At 47.5% G+C, this 21,327-nt stretch overlaps 1 protein-coding gene across 1 annotated transcript in view; it reads left to right on the top strand.

The window, feature by feature from the left end:
• CHTF18 (chromosome transmission fidelity factor 18) overlaps nucleotides 1–21,327 on the top strand; it is a 46,867-nt gene that overhangs the window by 13,266 nt on the left and 12,274 nt on the right. Inside the window, exons 16-18 of the mRNA XM_008164768.4 lie at nucleotides 973–1,197; nucleotides 1,424–1,573; nucleotides 10,515–10,645. Of these exons, the coding sequence (XP_008162990.2) occupies nucleotides 973–1,197; nucleotides 1,424–1,573; nucleotides 10,515–10,645 (506 nt within the window). The remainder of the gene's footprint in view (nucleotides 1–972; nucleotides 1,198–1,423; nucleotides 1,574–10,514; nucleotides 10,646–21,327) is intronic.

The following is a 21,327-nucleotide window of genomic DNA, read 5'->3' as shown; positions in this document are numbered from 1 at the left end:
GGTGGAAGTCGGTGTAGTTCCGTTGACTTCTCAGTGATGTTCTGCTTACTCTGGGCAACAGGCCCTTTGTGAGCCGAAAACTTTACTTGGCAGAGATGCTACTTGATTAGTAGCAGCATGCGTGGGAGTTTCAGTTCATCTCGGGAATGTTACTGACTGAACTCGGTGGCTGTCTGGAGACTTCCAACATAGGCGTTCTGATTGTGAAATGAAATCAAGTTTTTATATGAGGGCATTTGTGTGGAAGTTTAGCCAGGGAATGGATTTCTTCTTCAATTAACTATCACAAATTATAAATGTTTACAGTTCCCTTTGATTAGGGGTGTGGGGGTGCCAATGCTTAAAAACCTGAAAGGCACCCTTTAAATTCTTTTTGGAGGTACAACAAATACTTTCTGATGGAAACACTGATAACTTCATACTGTTCTAATTGGCTAAAGATCTATAGGCCTTTATTTTTGCAACTGGGAACCTGCACAAAGGTGCAATCATTTAGATGCTAATTTTGCACACACCATTGTTGGAAATCTCACATTTTCATGGGCAAATACGATGCTTGTACATGCAGTTGTGACGCAGGAACGGTAATTGTCCACCTAACCTGCGCACCCGCAAATGCACAGTTCTGTAAACGTGGCCTTTAGTCTTCAAAGGGTAAGAATTAAGAAGCATGATAAAGTCCGGTCATTGTGATACACCAACTGTGATAAAACTTGGGATTGGGCAAGAGCAGCCAATCGGATTGCTGGTTGTCACAAATAAATAAAACCCGTTCAGTTGCCTGTGTGCGTCTAACACGCAGATGCCACAAGGATTGATTTGCTGTTACTTCTGGATAGTGCAGGAGGTGGATACACAGCAATTGAACTACATATTAGTGGGATGCGTGAAACCCTGACTCCCAGCTATGTAGGTGACAAGCTGTCTAGTCAGGATCGATATGTAACCGTCGCTCTGCTCTGTTCCTTCCAGGGCCTGTACGACAACTTCCTGAACATGAAGTTAAAGGATTCCAATTTCAGCGCGGTGTGTCTGGCTCTGGAGTGGCTGGGCTTCTCCGACATAGTCAACAGCACCGTGATGCACGGCCAGAACTTCCAGCTGATGAGATACCTGCCCTTCCTCCCCGTTGCTTTTCATCTGCTCTTTGCTGCGTCCAGCATCCCCAGACTAGCCTATCCCAACAGCCAGTATGAGGCAAGTACTGAGAACTAATGGGCCCGGGCCGGTGCTTTGGGGCCTATGAGGGAGGGTTATTGGCTTCCTTTCTGTAGGTAAGATGGTTACAGCTGTGTTGCTGGAAGGAAGCAGCCGTTGGAGCAGGGGAGCTTGACTCGGACTCCTGGGTTCCTAGGTGATTTGCCTTTGGATGTAAGTGCATTTGCAACACAGTGGCTCACTTTCCTGCTCTGTCTTAAACCAGGCTCTGACCAAACTGAACCAGATGCAGAATCTCGTGGCGTCCATGATATCGGGGATCGCGCCCAGCTCTCGGAGCCGCGCAGGGCCGCAGTCTCTCATCCTGGAGGCACTCTGTCTGCTCCTAGACATCATCTCCCCAAAGCTCAGGCCGGTGAGTGACCCCTGCGCATGTCTCCATGCCGGTGGCAAGTGTTTTGTGTTTGTCCATGGGGCAGCGGGAACCATCCCTTTGGAAAGTGTCCCTCACACAAACTGGGGCCCAGAATGCTCTGAATAATTCCGAGCAGCAGACGGGGATGGGGTATGAATTGCAGAGAATAGAAAGGGGCTGAGCCCGCCACCCCAGAGCCTAGTGCCCCAACCTTTGGGTTAGCTTTAAAGTGGGGCCGCTGTGAGAGGACATCCCAGTCCCGATGCCGGACGTTTGGGGTCTGTGGGGTAGTGCTGAGTGCCTACAGCTGAAGTCAGTAGGAGCTGCAAGAACTTGGCACCTCTGGTAATCAGCCGCTTGGGGAGAGCGGTGTTCACGCACGTGTCTGTTCTTATGCACTTACGTGTCAGTTTGCACTTCCATAGATGGGACATAAACAGTCCTGGTAAGTCCCCGGTGCCTAAAGAATTAGGGTGTCTGTGAAGGTCAAACCAAAGCAATGAGGCCAGCAAGGCTGGGAAGGGAGCAGAGACGTACAGGCAGCCGGCCAGTGAGGGGGAGAGACAGGTAGCCAGAGCTGAAGGAAGAGCTCTTGTAGCAGCAGAGAGCACAGAGACGGCCGGGAGCAGAAGCGGGGTATAGAGCAAGATTTGGTCTGTGAGTGCAGCCAGAGGAGAACACGCTGTTGTGTTAGGATGGGATCAAAGCACCCCCAGTGGATTCTGGGACACTAGTGCTTTCCTCTCTGATCCCTCTTACAGGCCCTCGTGGCTGCAGAGGCTGGGTCTGACTTGGGTCAGCGAATGCTGCACTTTTGCATTGGCACCGGAGAGCAAGGGGCTCTGTCCCTATCAGCCAGGGGGAAAGCGGCACAGCCCTGTTTGGCGTCTCTCACTCCAACCCACACGGACGTTGCTCTGGTGCAGGCCCGTACATTGCAGTTGCTGAGGAGTGCAGGCCGCTTTCTCCCTGGATGGCGCGTCTCTATTCAGCAGCTCTTGTTTTGTACAGGGGTGGCTGGTTTCAGTTACCTGGGCACTCAGATGTCATGGTGGATTTTCCTTTTGGCCTGCTGAGAAGGCTCCCCGCCCCATCAAGCACATTGTGTCCCTAATAGGAAACTCTTTCCCCTCCCCGCTCAGTGCTTTAATCCTCCTGGGTATTAACTGTCCTCCTTGTATCAGGGGAAAAAATCTACTTCATGTTGTTTTTGCGATTAAAGGTTTTACGGATTAATTGCGCTCGACCCTCGGTTAACCTCACCTGTGTTCCAGATGCATCTCCCATGGTTGGGAAGCTAAGGCTGGGTGGTTCGGGGAAGGTCTTGTAACTGGCATTGCTAGGATACAAGCAGTGACAGAAGGCCCAGTCCTGCCAGGTGGAGGTTGCTCCTTTATGCTCTTCTGTTGAACAGATCTTCCCCTTTCTGGGGGGATCCTCACTCCCAGCTACACCAGATTAGGATCATCCTATGGATACAGCACCTGAAGTCAAGAGTTAAAAGCTCTCAGGGATGCTCGGTACGACCCAGAGTTAGCAGCAGTAAGGGTGGGTCCCTGTAAAGTGCTGGCACGTTCTGTCCTTTGCATGTCTGATGGCTGGCTTTGACCATTCACCCAGAGGAAGAAGGAAGGGAGTGGTCTAGTGGATAGGGGTTAGGTTGGCACACTGGAGAGCCAGGTTCAATTCCTGGCTCTGCCACAAACTTCCTGTGTCCTTGGGCAAATCACTTAGTCTCTCTGGGCCTCGCTTCCCCATCTGTAAAATGGGAATCATAGCCCCGCTCTGCTCAAAGGAAAGGTGTGAGGCTTAATGCATTAAAGGTGCGGAGGCCACCAGTTACCATTAATGGCGGGTGGGGCACCGAAGTACCAAAGGGAAGTAGATTGTCCCTTAGTGGCCACAAATGAGTCTGGGGAACAGCCTGCCAGTCCTGCAGTGGATGGACCGAGTGTGGCTTCTATCCTGGCTGGGAGACGTTTGCGCGGGGCTTTCCCAGCCTCATTGTCACTGGGTCAGAAGCAAACAGGAATTCAGAGTCCCCTATTTGTGCATGTCACCAGACGGGCACCGAGCATGGCGCTTCTTGCTGCCCTGGCCAGCCTGTGTTTGGCGATCCCCAGGCCTGGTGTAGCAGGCAGTGCTGCGGGTCTGAATTGAGGAGCAGCAACTGGGGAACAGGGAAGGAAGGTTTATAGCTGAGAACACCCCTTTGAGCGCTGTGCTCTGTGAAATGGTGGGACCAGAGCTGGGTTCGGGGGTACGAGCACCGAACTCCTTTGGCGTCGGAGAATCCCTGGGTGTCCCAAGGCTCTGGTGAAATGGTAGATGCCATCGAGGAGATGAGCTTTCCACGCTCCCAGCTAGGTGGGGGAGCACTGTTGTGATAGGAACGGGTGGTGGTTGGCATAATCCACCGCCCATGAGAGCAATAGGATGGGACCATATTGTCCAGCACTTAGAGCCTGGGAGTGAAGAAAGCTGGTTTCTATCCCAGGCTCTGTCACTGACCTCCTGCGTGACGTCAGGAAAGTCACTTAATATCTCTGCCTCCGTTTCCCCATCTGCAGAATGGCATCGTCTGCAGTTGTAAGCCTCAGGTCAGCAGAGAGCGAGTGCAACGCAGTGTTACTTCCTGAGATCCCTGCCGTGGCTCTGCTGTTGGACGCAGATCTTTTAAAAAATCCCGTCACGTCAGCTTTTCTTTCTTGACACAGATTTCTGCTGTTACCCACTAGGACTTTCATCTGGTTTATCTGTAACTTCCCTTTGTCATTTCTCTGCAACAGGCCTTCCTCCCCTTCTGTAGGGGGTGGGGCAGCCCTTTATCAGTTCATGTGTCACTTTCAGCATTGAATGCTGCGGAAACTTTCCTGATTTGTATTTGATTACACACACGTACAGTTTGGACTTGATTTTATTTTTGCAAACATCTCTGCTCACACTCATGTTTTGAACACAGCTGCTGCCTTGTCAGGCTTGGTTATATTCTGGTTATCAGATGTCACGATGCAGTAAAAATGTGTTCTCATGCATCCTGAGTTTTCCTGTGAAATAAATTGGCAGGCAAAGGTACGTAGCTTATTGTCCATTGTATGCACAGCTCAGTCGGTGACGAAGGATTCTCTTGGGGATTTATCAGCATTAAAGTTGCTAGTAAAAATTGTTCCATTTTGCACTTATTTGTCTTCCTTCAGCCGTCTCAAAGGAATAAAACTTTAAGTAGCTTGTGTGTGTTTCCTCCCATTTTTCTGAGAGGTAAACTGTGATTTACCCAAGCTAACACAGCAAGCTGGTGACAGAACCCAGGAGTCCTGACTCCCTGTAGCCCATCTTCCTGTACTAGCTACTAGGTCACTCTGTACAGAAAGGCCTTATGTTCTTGAGGGGAAGGTCTTTAACTGACATTGATACAACTAAAGGTAGTGAGTCTAATAAATCAAAGATGGCTTCCCAGAGTCTTTGGGGCAATAGGCTGTTTCTTTCTGGAGGCTGCTGTGTTTTTAGAAAAGCCTTGATTGGGAACATATGCAAATGGCAGGTGGTCACTGTGGTGTGTTTACATATTGTGGTGTCTAAAATGCACCTGCAGGGGAAGAAAAGCACGGTACCGGCACTCTAAAGATTGTCTCTGCAGCCCTCCACAAACGTGTTTAAAAATAGCCCTGGAAAACAGCACAATGATGTGCGCTGAGTTTATTTGCTCAGTTGCGAGTCGCTTGGCTCCTGGGAAACCAGCGTTCGGGGCCTAAGGATTATTTGGCTTAATTTTGTTTTTCCTTTCTGCCTTTTTTTATTTTAATGTGTGTTGCAAGAATCCGTCCCTGATCAATTAAAAATCACAGCTGTTGCTGCCTGACGCGTAAGCGAGGGGAAGAAAGATAGGGCTGAAGGAAGCTGTTGAGTGGACGGTTTTGGGGAGTGGAGAAGTAGCTTCTCTTTCACTGTTACGTCAGCTCTGATTCATAAATTCCAAGGCCAGCAGGGACCACTGTGACGATCTAGTCTGATCTCCTGTATGACGCAGGCCAGAGATCTGCCCCCAAAATAATTCCTGGAACAGATCTTCTAGAAAAACAGCCAATCTTGGTTTAAAAATTGCCCCTGCTGGAGAATCCACCAGGATTCAAATTGTTCCCATGGTTAATTACTCTCTGTCACAAATTTACACCCCATTTCCAGTCTGAATTTGTCTAGCTTCCACTTCCAGCCATTGGATCGTGTTCGACCTTTCTCTGCTCGATTGAAGATCCCCTTATTAAATAGTTGTTCCCCATGTAGATCTGTATAGACTGTGATCAAGTCACCCCTTACCCTAATGTGTTCTGGGGGGCAGGAATCCAGCCCCGGCTGATCCAATGGACGCCGCTCGGACTCCGCCAACGGTGCCAATCGGGGAGCAAACTCGCTGGTATGGTGGGTTTCACAGTGTGGGCTCGCAGCTGTTGGGAATGGACTGACACCCGATGACACCAAGCAGCTATCGTGGGGGAGGGAACTTCTGATCACTGCAGAGCCAGGCTAGGTTTCCGCTAATGGCCTACTGGTGAAGGAGGCTATAGACTGCTTCCAGCCCCTGAGCCACCCTGGCGTGTGTGCGTGTTATTTCGACAGGCACTTTCTTGTTGATTTTTGGATTCAGTCCTGCAAAGTGCTTAGTCCTCCACTTCCATCGGGCATCGCTGGGAGTTGAGGACACTCAGCCTCTGCCTCCCCGCTCACTAAATTCATTTCGGCTCCTGCTGCACTAACTTTGTTGTGGGCAAACCAGAGCAAAACTCTGGAGAGGGTGGGACTGTGAGGAATAACTGGTATGCCAGGAGAAGCTGTTGCATAGACCAGTCCTGGTCTAGCTCCTGTCTCTGATCAGTGGGAAGACTAAAGCCCCTGGCGTGCTCCCCCCCCACCCCTCGCTGGATGTCCAGAGGGAATGTGTGGATGGTGATGAAGGGATCTGCTCCCAGTGTGGGCAGAGAGAACTAGTTTGTGCCAGTTGTACCTGGCATCTGACCTTGAGAATGCTTCCACTGTGGCTTGTCAGTCCACACTAGGTGCAGGGTATGTTTAGCCCAGGGCGCTCCTTTCCCTAATTCAATGGACAGGCCACTGAACTGGGAGCTGAGAGACCTGGGTTCTGCTCCCAATGCTAACCTTGGGCAAGTCCCTTCTTCGCTCTCTGCCTCTGGTTCCCCTTCCACCCTGGACTGTGAGCTGGTAGGGGCAGGGGCACTTGCTGTGTTGTGCACACCCAGCTCAACGGGGCCATGATCTCGGTGGTGTCCTCTAGGCGCTACTGTTGTGCAAATAAGGAAGAGCATCGCAATTTATATACCACTTCAAGCCAGGGCTCTGTCTGATCGCGAGTCCTCTGACTGATGGTAATCAGTACTACATGCTGCAGAGAAAAAGGCAAGAATCCCGGTAATGGACAACCGTGGAACAATCTGCCAAAGGGGCAGCTTCTTCCAATCCTTCGATGGCTATCGGGGCACAAGCCCTCACTCCATGAGGATCAGAACCCTTATAAAAGTTTGTCCTGATTCATGGAGCTGGATATTCTGTTTCCTACTGCAGTGGCATCCAGGAGTTGTCCTGGGTTGCTGGTACAGGTCAGTATGTGAGGGACCGCACCCAGTCATATAGCTATGCCATGTTTGCTCCCATCTCGTGACCCATCGGTCCAAGCTTTACCTGAGGCAACCTTCCCATATTTAGAGGCTAAAGGGGACAGCTATGTAAGGCAGCTAGACAAAGGTATATAATCAGAGGACTTGAAGCAAAAGCAATTGCTAAACAATGTCTTGGGGCTGCTTAAAATATGACATTTATTTATTCAGAGCACTTTGATCTTGCATTCAGATGTCTTTCAAGATCTGGTATTTCTGCTGAAAAGTGTCACCTGTTTAATCCGTCATCCTGCAGTTGTGTGTATTTGTTTGTTTGTCTTTCAGCAAAGCCTCAGAAATTAAGGCTAATGTGTAGTTTGTGTAAATAAACGAGCCTGTTACTTTTAGTGTGAGCAAGGGGTTATTCTAAAGCCCTTGAACTACATTTTCCCCTCTTCACACTCCAGTTCTACCCACACCCTTGTACAGCATTCTGGATATTTGTTGGTTACCAACCTCCTCCCCAGAAGTGGCTGCATTTCATTGACATAGTTTAATAGCGTGTGTTAGAATCTTTGAGGATGAAGGGCCTTGCGTAAACGTCCAATTATTAGCATAATCTCTTTCCCATAGCTGCAGTGTATTTAGCGTAGGCCATAGGTTGCCTGGATACAACACTTCGGTACGTAATGAAGTTGTATATACTGTAGATCAAGGGCTAACATTTGCTCTGTTACTGCAGAGTAAATCTGCAATATCTCCATTGATTCCAATACAATTACTTTGCATTTCTACCAGTTTATCCGGGAGCAGGGTTTGGATTCAGTGCTGTAACAACCTCTAAATATGGGCCCAGATTTCCAAAGTTGGATGTCCAAATTTCAGTTTCTCACGCCATAGCTAGGCAAATAAGTTCCCTGATTTTCTTCAAAAGGGCTGAGGACCCAGCAGACTTCCACTGAAGTAGGGAGGGGGTGCAGGAGCTCCGTGCTTCTACAAATGGGGCTGCTTACAGGAGTTGGAGCCTTAACTTTAACCACTCGTCTTTGGAAATAAGCTGCCTTGTCTCGATAACCATCTTGTCTGTCTCTTGCCCAGTGGAGGACGAAGTCATTTGTAAGTCACTTATACAAGCGTATTTTCACACAAACTAGCATTCGTGAATGGGGTTACGTGCGGGACACCATGAGAAATAAGAATTACCCAGTTACATTAATCAAGATAAGGGGAATAAACTCTCGTGTACCATCATAGTAAACATAAAAGAGCCTGGGAGACATCCACGTTGAGCCCCAGTTAGTAATTCCCTGTCTCCTAGTATGGATTGTTGTGTCTCCCCCGCCTTGTTGTTGTCTCGCTGGATTGCTCTGAACGCTGTGTTGTGGCCGCCATCCTTGCTGACCTCGGCTCCTGCTTTATTTGGTAACCGGGATTTCTGTCGCTGGTTTTAGGTACCACTCCTTCCCTCCCACGCCCCTGAGCAGGCTGTGCTCAGATACACCTGCTGCTAGCAGCCTGCTATCTGTAGCCAACATGGGCTAGAGCTCTCCGGCATCCTACAGCCGCTTCGTGCTCTGCTGCTGGCAGGTTCCACCCCAGGGGGGCCGGCCTGCTGTTGGGAGGATTCCCTAGCGGTCCAGGGGTGAGATAATAACTGCTGTGCGTCTCTGCTCTAGCATGGGAAGGGGGGAAGGAATGCGTGGAAAAGGGGCGGGGAAGGCACACTGCGAATCTCTGCCAAGCCCTGGCTGGGGATTCAGCTTATTAGGGGCCTTAGCAGCCGGCAGAAGTTTAGAGCAGCCCTCAGCCTGCTGTAGCACAGTGCAGGGGAACTGGCCTGCAGAGAGCCTGTCCCAGGATCAGGGGAGTGTCACGTCTGAGCTGGGTGCGCACGGGCCCTCCCCTGACCTGCGCGGCCGGCTGTTTAGCTGGACACCTACTCTCCAGCCGTCAGGACCAGCAAGGCTCAGGACAATTCCTCTCCCACGATGTAGCTACCCAGGCCTGTTCCGTGTCCCCTCCTGCCCCAGCTGGGCGGAATTTTCATACTGCACGCGGACACGTTTCTCGGTGTGTTAGAAAATGCCGCCTTGCACCGCTCATGGGCCGGCGGTAGCTTGCTAGCCGGCCACTGGTGCTGTAGGCTCTCGGGATTTCATTGCTGGTGAGGGCGAGGGCGAGGGCGTGGGCATTGCAGAGCACGAGCTGCCGGGGAAATGGCTTTTCAGGGCGAATTTGCACCTCATTGACTGTTCAAGTAATAAATCACAGAGGCTGGAGGGCAGATTTCCTCTTTCCCGCTCCGTTGAGGGTGCTGCTGGGTTTGCAGCCATTGGCTGGAGGAGGATGAACGGGGCTGCCACTGTCGCCCTGAGGCTGTCTGTGCCCACCTGCTGCATTGGGGGGGGTACAGAAAGGAACCAAGCACCACCACCGGAACAGCTGATCAAATGCCGACTGCTGCAAAGTAGGCGTGTGTCTTGCTCTTCATCACGCAATGGAGCTAATTGCAAAGGGGAAGGCCCTGAATGGAAGCCCTGTTGCCTGGTCCCGGAGAGTCCAGCTGCAGGAACTAGGCGATAGGAGCCACATTCAGTCCTGGTGCAAGCCAGTGCACCTCTGCTGAATTCAGTGGAGCTGCAGTTGCTCACAACTAGTGGGCTCAGGTCAGCCTTCCTGTGTTTGCCTCAGGAAGAGTTCTCAGCCAGCAGGGGCAAGCACAAATTGAGCCCCATTCCTTTCTCAAGCCCTCCCGCATGGCTGATCCCTTTGTGCCAGCCGGTGGGGGCGTCCATGGCAAACCCTGGCGTGCTCTGCGTTAGTGCTCTGGTGCCGCAGGTTACCTGCACCTGCTCTGTACTGAGACCCCTCTCCCCTCACCGCCGCTTCTGTCGTCCTGCTGAAATCCCCCCGGCTGGGGGTCGTGATGGAAGAGGAGAGGGAGGGTCTTTCTTTAGCGTGTATAATCTTGCAAACTGCTGCCTAATTGAAGCCTAGATCACAAAGGGGTTTGACTGACCTGGGACCCTCTCTGTTGTCCCTCTGTGAAGCTGTGAGAGGTTTTACATACAGAGCAGGCATGAGTGAGACGGCAGTTGTGAGTGTAGGAGACCAGGGTTCCAGGCCCTGCTGTTTCACAGACTTCCTGTGTGACCTTGGGTAAGTCACTTAGCCACTCCCTGCCTCAGTTTCCCCATGTCTCTGATGAGGATAATGCTGCTCTGATGATTAGAGGTGCTCAGATACTTTGGTAGTGGGGGCCAGATAGGTACCTTAGAGTGATAGCTAGCTAGCCCTTGTGTGAAGGGGTCTCAGTTTGGGTTATTTCTTTACAGGTGAACACGCAGCTGTACAGTCTCAAGGAGAAGCAGCAGCTGGCTGACCTGATCAGTACAATGCTGGCCTATAACCTGACCTACCACCAGCAGCGCACTCCCGAGGGGCAGTATGTCTACAAACTGGAGCCGTGAGTATGCGTTGAGCAGTCGCGTGCGATAAAAGGCCTTTGTGACACAAACACTTGATTGCCCGGGGTCATTAGGTGAAATGGGAAGGCAGCAGATTCGAAAGGGATAAAAGGAAATAGTTCTTCTCTCACCTGCAATTAGCCTGTGGTACTCATTGCCACAAGAGATTGGTGAGGCCGAAGATCTTGGCAGGATTCAACGTGGTATTAGACATTTCAGTGGCGAATAGAAATATCTAGAGTGAGAATAGGTTGGACATTAGGAAAAAGTTCCTAATTGTCAGGGTGGTTAAACACTGGAATAAATTGCCCAGGGAGGTTGTGGAATCTCCATCTCTGGAGATATTTAAGAGTAGGTTAGATAAATGTCTATCCGGGATGGTCTAGCCCGTATTTGGTCCTGCCATGAGGGCAGGGAACTGAACTCGATGACCTCTCGAGGTCCCTTCCAGTCCTAGAATCTATGAATCTATGCATTTATTTTTCACGTTTGAGGGCATACGGCAGCCCTCTGACTACTGGAGGTCAGGTTTCCATGGGGGAAGCTTATGCCGTAACGGTGAAAGAAACCTTCCTCCGAGGCAGCTGGTGCCAGCCCTGGGTGCAGACAAAATACTGACTAGATTCTCTGAGCCAATCTGGCAGTTCATTTTTAATAACATTTCAGTTGAATGCGTTGTCCTCAGAGTTGGTCCAAAAGATTTCCCTGTTTTAGCACGGAAGCTGTATTAGATCATCCAAACGTTTAAAAGCTCACCCAGGAAAATGCTGAGCTAATAATACTCAAGAGCCTTCACTATTTACAGCCTTGGACATTCCTGCAATCAGCGAGCGCTTGGATCTTTTCTTTGCTGCGTTCCCTCTCTCTGCATACAAGACAAAACAGTTCCAGCTTTAAAAATGCTCGGCAACGTCCCCTCAAGATTCAGAACAAAAATTGCAAGAGTCAGAACAGTGACCGAGGACGTCACAGATCTGCTCGGTTATGTAATCAACGCAAGAAAGCCCATGGGCTGGGCTAAGCTCTCACTCCTGCTGCAGTCTTTGGGAAAGGCAGGTGTTTCAGAGGTTAGGAGCAGATGGCAAACTGGCTAAAATATCACATTCATTTCTCAGCCTGTTGACTTTAAACACAACCCTGCCCCCACAATACCCATGCTCTTCCACCCCCTCACTTCCCTCCCACTTGCTAATCAGACTGTTTTATCCTCCTTAACTTTCACCAATCTGTCTTGTCTCTGGCTTTTTTTTTTTTTTTTTTTTCCATTTCTGTAGAAGATTCTTTCATGGGTATTTCGGGTCATGCCCTCTCTCTGCTTTACAGCAGGCTTCTAAATCTGGCGGCTGATGCTTTGCAGTTAACTCTTTAATAGGCGGGAGGGTGTGAGCAGCTGCTTGTATCTAATCCCGGTAAACAGAAACCCCACTTTCGATAGCAGATGGTTAATGGGTGTCGTCTCACTGTCCAGAGTGGATATTCCATTCTAGTTGTCATTTGTTAGACATCATTGTTTTTTAACCGCAATAAGAAGGAATTGCTTGCATTATGATGGACAAATCAGAGCAGATGTTGATATAAGCCCCATGGGAAGAATATGGTCACTGGGAAAGGTGTAGGTCTGAAAACTTTTAATTCCTTTATCGAGCAGTACAAAAAAACCCATGTGTAGGCTGGAAAGGATTCGATGGAAACCGTTAGTCATTGGTAAATGTCGATTTCACCTGACACACACACATCGATAGGGGAAAAAAATAACAATTGATAGTAGTCTGTGAGGGCAGCCTCCCCTGCACGTAGCACCTGCAGGGATCCGGTACCCTGGCCTTGGCCATGCAGGGAGCGCCCTGCAAACCCACCCATTCGCTTCAGGAACTGTCTGGCAGCAGAGCGGTCTCTCCCGCGGCCAGGAGCTCGTCCTTCTTGTTGTGGTTCTAGGCCTGCCTGGAGGAGCTCTGCTCTACTGGGCCAGGACCTCAGCCTTCCCCATGCCTTGTGCCAGGTATCTCAGGCCCCTGGCCCTGCAGGGAGCCCCCTGCAGTCCCGCTGTCGACATCTACTGTCTTTAAATAATTGTCTGGTTTCTACCATCACCCCTTCAGGTCCCACAACTGTGAAGATTCAAATCGATCAAATCCAAAATTTCACATAACTGATCAAACGAAAATTGATAAAAATAAAAAACATGCTTAAAAATACAACCCAATATCCATCGAAATTGCAGCCAAATCAAAATCCGATTCTGCCAGCCTTGCCCATAAGGCAGCGGTTGTCTTAGCATGTGTGCAATGTGCCTCAGATGGCACGTGACCAGGATTCAGCACCGAGTTTGGTCTGTTAATTGGATCACTAGCTTTGGGTCGGGTACTGATGGAGAGCGCGACCAGTGGTGGTGAGTTAAGTCAACAGCCACGAGGAAGAAAGCCACGTGGAAATAGGGATAGCTTGCCCGTATCATCTCCCCAAAGCAGTGATGCTTATTGGCCTACCTTGATGTCCCATAGAGGCCGTGGGCACAGTGAGAACTGTGTCCTTCTGCAAGTTATTTGTGACGTGTTGTGCAGTAGCAGCCAAGTGGCCTAGTCATGGACCAGGACCCTGTGTGCAAGGTGCTGTATAAACACAGAACAAAAAGATGGGCCCTGCCCCAAAGAAATTACAGTCAAAGTATGTAAATCAGACATACCTACAAAGGCATGTAAATGACTGCTGATAACCCCAGACTACCCAATGTGACTGCCATGCAAAGAATTTGGCCACTTACTTATTTGTCACCTTGGCCGTTTCTGTGTGAATTTAGTGTTTGGCCATAGGCTTTGGACTGACATCTGTGCCCTGGGACCGAGACTGAGACCACTAAACAGCCATCAAATCGTAACAACTTAGCATCACCCACTGCCCAATTTGAACCAACTACTGAGATGCTTTGTGGTAGGAGAGGTGCCTTATTAAATCATAGAATCATGGAATATCAGGGTTGGAAGAGACCTCGGGAGGTCATCTAGTCCAACCCCCTGCTCAAAGCAGGACCAACCCCAACAAAAATCATCCCAGCCAGGGCTTTGTCAAGCCGGGCCTTAAAAACCTCTAAGGATGGAGATTCCACCACCTCCCTAGGTAACCCATTCCAGTGCTTCACCACCCTCCTAGTGAAATAGTTTTTCCTAATATCCAACCTAAACCTCCCCCACTGCAACTTGAGACCATTACTCCTTGTTCTGTCATCTGGTACCACTGAGAACAGCCGAGCTCCATCCTCTTTGGAGCCCCCCTTCAGGTAGTTGAAGGCTGCTATCAAATCCCCCCTCACTCTTCTCTTCTGCAGACTAAATAAGCCCAGTTCCCTCGGCCTCTCCTCAAAAGTCATGTGCTCCAGCCCCCTAATCATTTTTGTTACCCTCCACTGGACTCTCTCCAATTTGTCCACATCCTTCCTGTAGTGGGGGGCCCAAAACTGGACGCAATACTCCAGATGTGGCCTCACCGGTGCCGAATAGAGGGGAATAATCGCTTCCCTCGATCTGCTGGCAATGCTTCTATTAATGCAACCCAATATGCCGTTAGCCTTCTTGGCAACAAGAGCACACTGCTGACTCATATCCAGCTTCTCGTCCACTGTAATCCCCAGGTCCTTTTCTGCAGAACTGCGGCTTAGCCAGTCGGTCCCTAGTCTGTAGCAGTGCATGGGATTCTTCCGTCCTAAGTGCAGGACTCTGCCCTTGTCCTTGTTGAACCCCATCAGATTTCTTTTGGCCCAATCCTCTAATTTGTCTAGGTCACTCTGGAACCTATCCCTACCTTCCAGCATATCTACCTCTCCCCCCAGCTTAGTGTCATCCGCAAACCTATTGAGGGTGCAATCCATCCCATCATCCAGATCACTAATGAAGATGTTGAAGAAAACCAGCCCCAGGACCAACCTCTGGGACACTCCGCTTGATACCGGCTACCAACCAGACATCGAGCCATTGATCACTACCCATTGAGCCTAACAATCTAGCCAGCTTTCTATCCACCGTATAGTCCATTCATCCAATCCATACTTTTTTAACTTGCTGACAAGAATACTGTGGGAGACCGTATCAAAAGCTTTGCTAAAGTCAAGGTAATGCTTAATGATAAAGAGATGATAGTCTATTACGCGTCCTCTGAGCTGTCTAGTCCCCCCAAAAACTTGCCATTTCAAAGCAAAGGAATGCAAATAAACGGTGGCAAACCTCGGAAGGTTCAGGAGAAGCGAAGGTTCAGGTTAGAATTGGTTGCCAAATGCAAACGCTTTTTGCAAAAGTTTTTCTTCATGGGTTTCCCTCCCCCAATTGAAAAATTGAATTTTGGAAAACTTTGACAAGTTCTAGTTCATCTGCTCAACCCTACCTTCTTGAGCTTTTCAGCCAGGCTACCAACATGGATCCTACGTATATCATATTTCTGCTTCCAGTTGTGGCTGAAAATGGGAAGCACAGCGACAGATGAAAATGAAATGCATCTGCACTCTGAGATGCACAGTTTGGTACACACTAGAAATCTCTTAGCCTTTGCTAAAATGCTGGCTGCAGTTTGTAAGCTGAATTTAGCAGAGAAGAACCCTGTTTGTGCTGATCCTACTTAGCTATGTTCAAATTTTATTATCAGACTTTATATGGATTCCATTTATCAAACAATTAATAGATGTTATAGGCATCTAACAGATATGAGTAGCTTTGTATAGCTGGTTATAAGCACATCATTAGAAGGTGTTCTATTTCAAACAAGAAGTAATTCTGGGACTCCTATGACTTGACTTGTGTCATTTAGAGGTCAGACTGCATGACAACAGTGGTCCCTTCTGGTCTTATCTGTGAATCTTTTCCCAATTCTGCCACTGACTGATCTGTGGGTGGGATCAAGTCCCTGTAGCCAGCTCTGTGTAAAATGGAAGGAACACCAAAATGCTCTATAAATCGCTTTCAGATGCTCTGATAAGAAGTACTAAAAAAATCCAATTAACGCATTTTTGTTTATATAGTGTGTTAATTAAACCTCACACCCCCAATGAGGTAGGAAAATGTTATTCCCATTTTACAGGTGGGGAAATTGAGGCACAGCAAGGTTAAAGGATTTGCCCACGGTCACAAAGTGGGTCATTGACAGAGCCAGGGATAGAACCTAGGTCCTCTGCTCTAACCCCCAGCCAAAATCCCTTTCATTTGGCATTGCACAGAACTCCCCTGGGAGCATGGACCAGGATTTCACAGGGAAAGAAAATGGCTCAAGAAAGTTAATTTAAATATTTGAATTAATTATAGAAGTTGGGTGAAATTTACATGCTGATGTGCTTGCTGGGCTATCGACTTTAATCATTTTAATAATAATAATTAAAAAAAACCGCAAACCATACATAGCAGCAGTACTTGTGATTTACAAAGGTGTGGAGGGAATGGCTGAAATTGAGCAATAAAGATTTTCTGAAGCACCTAATGAATGCAGGAGCTGATGGCCCGTGGAAAGGACTTGGACTTCTTTGTCTCTCATCTCTCCTTTTTCATTCAAGAAATCTTTTTGCAAAGCTGCCTCCAAGGTTAATTCTGCTGAAATGTCCTGTCGTTCCAAATCCCTTATGTATCTAAGGGGCTTAGTGACGTTTTTTCAGTATAAACCCCCTCTTTTTCTTGATGGTGGGTCTTACTTCCTTTCTGCACCACTGAGCCATCTCTTTCCAGGAATATATTAAAGTGTCACAAATCCCCCACATGAAGTCCCGGTTTTTGCTTCCCTCTTGAGAACAGCAGAAAGGGAGAGTGGGCAACTCTGATGCATTTTGTTCTCCCACCACCTGTCTGATGTTCGCAAGTTTCTGCTCTCTCCCTGGGCATCCAGGCGAGCGAACGCTAGAGTGAGATTGTTTGCTTTAATCGGATTAATGGAGGGGAAACAGCTGCCTTTCGGCTTTTAACAGAGAGGCGTGAAGAGCCGGCAGAGAGAAAAACCAAAGATGCCCGTGGCTCTTCTTTTGTCCAAGGAACAATAGAATGCGGCACGAACTTCTGCGCCTATGTTCCAGGCTCGCTGCCATGAGACTTTGTTCATCACGGATTGGGGAGTGCCGCTGGTGATTGCGCTGCTCCTTCTCGGGTTGATCTATCTGTTCGTTTACCTGCCCGCCACTCTCCAGCAATCCACCGTCGATGAGACCGTGAGGAACTTAACAGAGAATTATCGTTACAATGGCCTGAACTTTGCCAAACAGTGAAAGACTCCTTGCTCTTGGCTGGGTTTACATGGCCCCTGTAGGTGAGTGACCGGTTTGACAAGAGACAGGTCTGCTCCACCTCTTCTTCGGTGAGATGGGATGGAAGCAACTGGTGTAGATGGAGAGAGAGAGAGTTTTGGTTTATTAGCCATGGGATGATCTGAAAAGGAGAACTCGATACAGCAAACTCCTTGAGAGGGGCTTTCCCAGGACAGGAGATTTTGTGCACTGGGCTCTGAGATTCTGCGTAGCTCTCTTCAGTCATCTCCAGCATGCAGTGTTCTGAGCAGGAACAATGCAGTATTGTCTGCCCTGAATGGTATTCTGTGCAGTGTGATTTTTAAACCTGGCTTCTCAGTAAAGACAAGTTTGGTCCAAAGACAAATTAACATCATCTCGCCAGCACAAAGCAGCTGAAAGGGGATCCAGCACTTGGAAACAGCAACACTCTGCAAACAGAGAACTCAACCCAAGGACAATGGTTGACTTTCACTGTGAACTTTGTGTTGGGTTAAATGTTGGGGGTGCGTCTGGAAGTCGAGGCTGGTTTTGGTGAGAGAGGGGGGCAGTAGTTTTGAAGATGGTTCTGCCCAAGGCAAAAGGTCCTATGCTTTGTCAGAGATTCATAGCTTTAAAAACAAGGGATGTATCTAATAACCTGGAGATTTCTCTCTGCATCAGGGCCATTCCCCATTTAAATTCTTGGTCCACAAAATGCAAAACCATAGGAAAATGGCGTCATTCCGTTTGCCAGTAACGTGTGTCAAGTTCCATAGGCTAATATGGAGTAACTGGGGGTTACAGTAGAGGTCTCCAGAAAAAATGATGTGTAGCTATGACTGGAGTTTTTTGAACTGTACAGTGTCTTTTTAGCTTTGCAGCTCACGTAGATGGAATTAAGTTTGTAGATTTCAGTTGCCAGAAAGCTTGCCGAGAGGGTTATTGTTAATATGTGACTGACATCTCTGTTCACATGCACACAGGAGATCAGATTCTACTTGATTGGGCCAGGAGTAAAGCCAGTCATTTTTTGCACCAAAAATATGCTGGTGATTCACAGCCTTCCCTAAGATTTGAGTTCTGTCCACTTTGGTTTGTGTTACTACTTGATGTAACCTCACTGATGTCAATGGGGTTGCACCAGGAATGAATCGGTCCCCTTGTTATATTTTTATTTGCTGAATATTAGTAATAATGGTATTCGGTTACCAGGCTACAGACCTAATAATTTTTAAATATTCTGCTTCAAGTATGTACAGTACAGTTCAGACATCCAAGGTGTTGGGAATACATTCACACATCCAAGGTGTTGGGAATACATTACAGTGTAATAACATAGGACCTAGACTATAGCTAAGACTTGTGCTAATGTAGTCTCCAAGTTAAAAAAAAAAAATTTAATATATACACCGCTACCTCGATATAGCGTGACCTGATATAGCACGAATTCAGATATAACGCGGTAAAGCAGTGCGCCGGGGGGGGGGTGTGTGGGGACTGCGCGCTCCGGCGGATCAAAGCAAGTTCAATATAACGCGGTTTCACCTATAACGCGGTAAGATTTTTTTGGCTCCCAAGGACAGCTTTATATCGAGATAGAGGTGTGTGTGTGTGTGTGTGTGTATATATATATATATATATATATATATATATAATCTCCAGAGTTAAGTCATACACTGTATTTCATTATAACGAAACCTTTTTCAAGCGGCAACCCAAAGGACTGGAAAAATTTGAATTGGCCTTCTGATAAAGGAGACGCTTAATGGAGGTGGATCTTCCAGTGATGGATTAGAATTGTACTTGGTACATCTGAGGATATTTTGTGTGATCTTTTAAGCCAGCAGTTGTTGGACAAACATTTTGCCCAGGTTTCACTCTGCATCTTATTGCTGGCAGTTACGCTACGCGGTAGGTTTTTAGATTTGTTTCAAGTGATTCTTTCGCCTTTCTTGAAGCGGCACGTGTAGATTTCACAACATGCATATGGAAACAATGTAGAACTGACCTAATACACTCTGGTTGTAGTGAAATGGTATCCTCTCCCCCATTGTCCCTGGTTTGGGCTTCTAATTGGAAATGTTGCAGAGTGTGGAAACCACATGACATTAAAAGCACCATTTGGTGCAGGCATGTGCTGGGATGATATTTGATCTTAAGTTTTGAGTCTGGGCTTTGTTTTCTTTTGCTGGCATTTTCTGCAATGTACTGTAATAGTGACTGTAACGATCTGAACATGCATGAAGGTGCGTTATGTCCTATTTGCACTTTTGGCTGTGTGACCGTGGGTTGCTGGGAAGACAAGACTGTCCAATGCAGCTGTCAAGTATCAGGGGGTAGGCGTGTTAGTCTGTATCTACAAAAACAACAAGGAGTCTGGTGGCACCTTAAAGACGAACAGATTTATTTGGGCATAAGCTTTCGTGAGTAAAAACCTCACTTCTTCGGATGCTGTTTCTCAAAAGTGCTAGTGTCCCTTCTAATTTCAAATAGTAAAATCTCTCTACATCTCATTTTAAGCCATAGAAACTTTGAAATGAGAAGAATATTTGAAATGACAAGCCCAATATTTTAAAGCAAAGCTCTGTGTTAGAAGTCCTTATTTTTCCTACAGTTACGAAGACAGCAGAGAGACAATAGGAAAACTGGAAGAAGGATGCTTTTTCAAATAGCAAAGCTGGTCTCTAAATCACTGAGAATTCTTCAGATGCATGGGGTTTTTTGTTCTTAAGAGAAATATTATCAAGTGCAAATAAGTCATAAAATATTTATAATTGTTATACAAGGAGGTTAATCTGGTTTCTAAGAAATTCTCTGGCTGTGTTCATGTTTTAACTGCTCAGAAAAAGACCTTCCCTCCAAGTCCAGCGCTCAAATCCTGTTAAGAATAAAACTGCTTTGCTTAGCCAAAATGACTGGTTATAGCCTAGCTCAATAAAATAAACAATGGGAGTTGGTTATAATTTTTTTCTCTCCTTTGTTGCATTCCGTCCTGGATAGGAAATTGGGGCAGGTGGTTTCCCATGCAGTCGATGTGAAGGATGCTTAATTAAACCCATTCAGGTGGAATGGGTAGAGATACTTTGATACAATAGGCAGGGTGGTTGTTTTTTTAATAAAGAAAAAGACGTACAATACAACAGGAAATGCTCTGTCAGGTTGCTGTAGCTTGGAGGGCTTTACCTCTGAACCCACTTTTACGTTCCGCAGACAGGCAGATCAGACAATGCCGATCTTTTGCCAGTGGGCTGATTTATTGGGGAAGCCTGTCAGCCAAGATGAAGAAATGGTCTCTCTGAAACTGAATTCTCTTTCATGTTGCAGTGTGACACTGGGGGAGTTAATTCTAAATACATCTGTTGTTCAAATCCATTGAAAGTTGTTGGCCTTATCTGCAAGTGTGTAGATCTGCTCCTGAGTTTATTAAATCCCGAAACGTTACTTGTGCTGCGTGTTTTAGGCCTAGGATCCAAAATCCTTTGAAGCGGATGGTCAACCCCATTGACCTCCCTGAGCTTTGGATCAGGTACTAAAAGCCCAATAAGGGATCCAAGAGGAAACTCCAGCAAAGCCCAAACCTCTCTTCTTATACCCGGATCTGACCTTGTCCGGGATTAGATGCCCACCCTTTGTTTTGCAGGATCGGGTAGGAAGTGTAGTAAATAGGCAAATGTCTGACCGATCGGTTGTAGAAGTTAGAGCCTTTTGACCGAGTTGCAATATATGCAGTAAAATCTGTCTCCCATATTATTATGTTGTCTATTTCCTTGTCTAGTCCATCCCTCCCCCTATATTCCCTTAATCCTTTTAATCCAGGATTTCTCACTGAATAATCTTCAGAAAATATTTTAAACCCAGGTGACCTGCTTTATTTTAGCTTCTACAACTCATTGGGCAGAGCACTGGAACTAGACAGAGCAAAACTGGAGCGAGCTTGTTCTGATTTTGAAGAATTGACATTTCTAGCAGACACAAGGCATGTGAGACAAATATCTTTTAATGGATCAACTTTTGGTGGTGAAAGAGACAAGCTTTTGAATTACTCAGAGCTCTTCTTCAAGTAGCTTTCACCACCAAAAGTTGATCCAATCAAAGATACCCACCCAACCTTGCCTTTCTAGTATCCTGTGATCCACATGACTACAACAACACTGCAAACAACAATGGAAGATTTCTATCAGATGCATTTGCTATAGATACTGACCTTGTACATCTCAGGTGTCAGAGCTCTTCCAAATTTTGCTCTCTGTTCGGTAGGGCTGTATATATGGGAGCTTGAGAATGAGAGACAGTGAGTCGTAACTGAGGTTGACAGGTGGACTTGATCACTGGAGATAACTTCCACTCATGGAGGCACTCATCAATTACTAAAGGGCTCTATAATTAGACAGACAAAGGTCTGATGGCTGGAAGTTGAATCTAGACAAATTCAGACTAGAAATAATAGAGAGGTGA

Source organism: Chrysemys picta, chromosome 10 (genome assembly GCF_011386835.1).
Source record: "Chrysemys picta bellii isolate R12L10 chromosome 10, ASM1138683v2, whole genome shotgun sequence".
NCBI classification, from domain to species: domain Eukaryota; kingdom Metazoa; phylum Chordata; order Testudines; family Emydidae; genus Chrysemys; species Chrysemys picta.
This window is presented reverse-complemented; position numbering and strand designations above follow the sequence as displayed.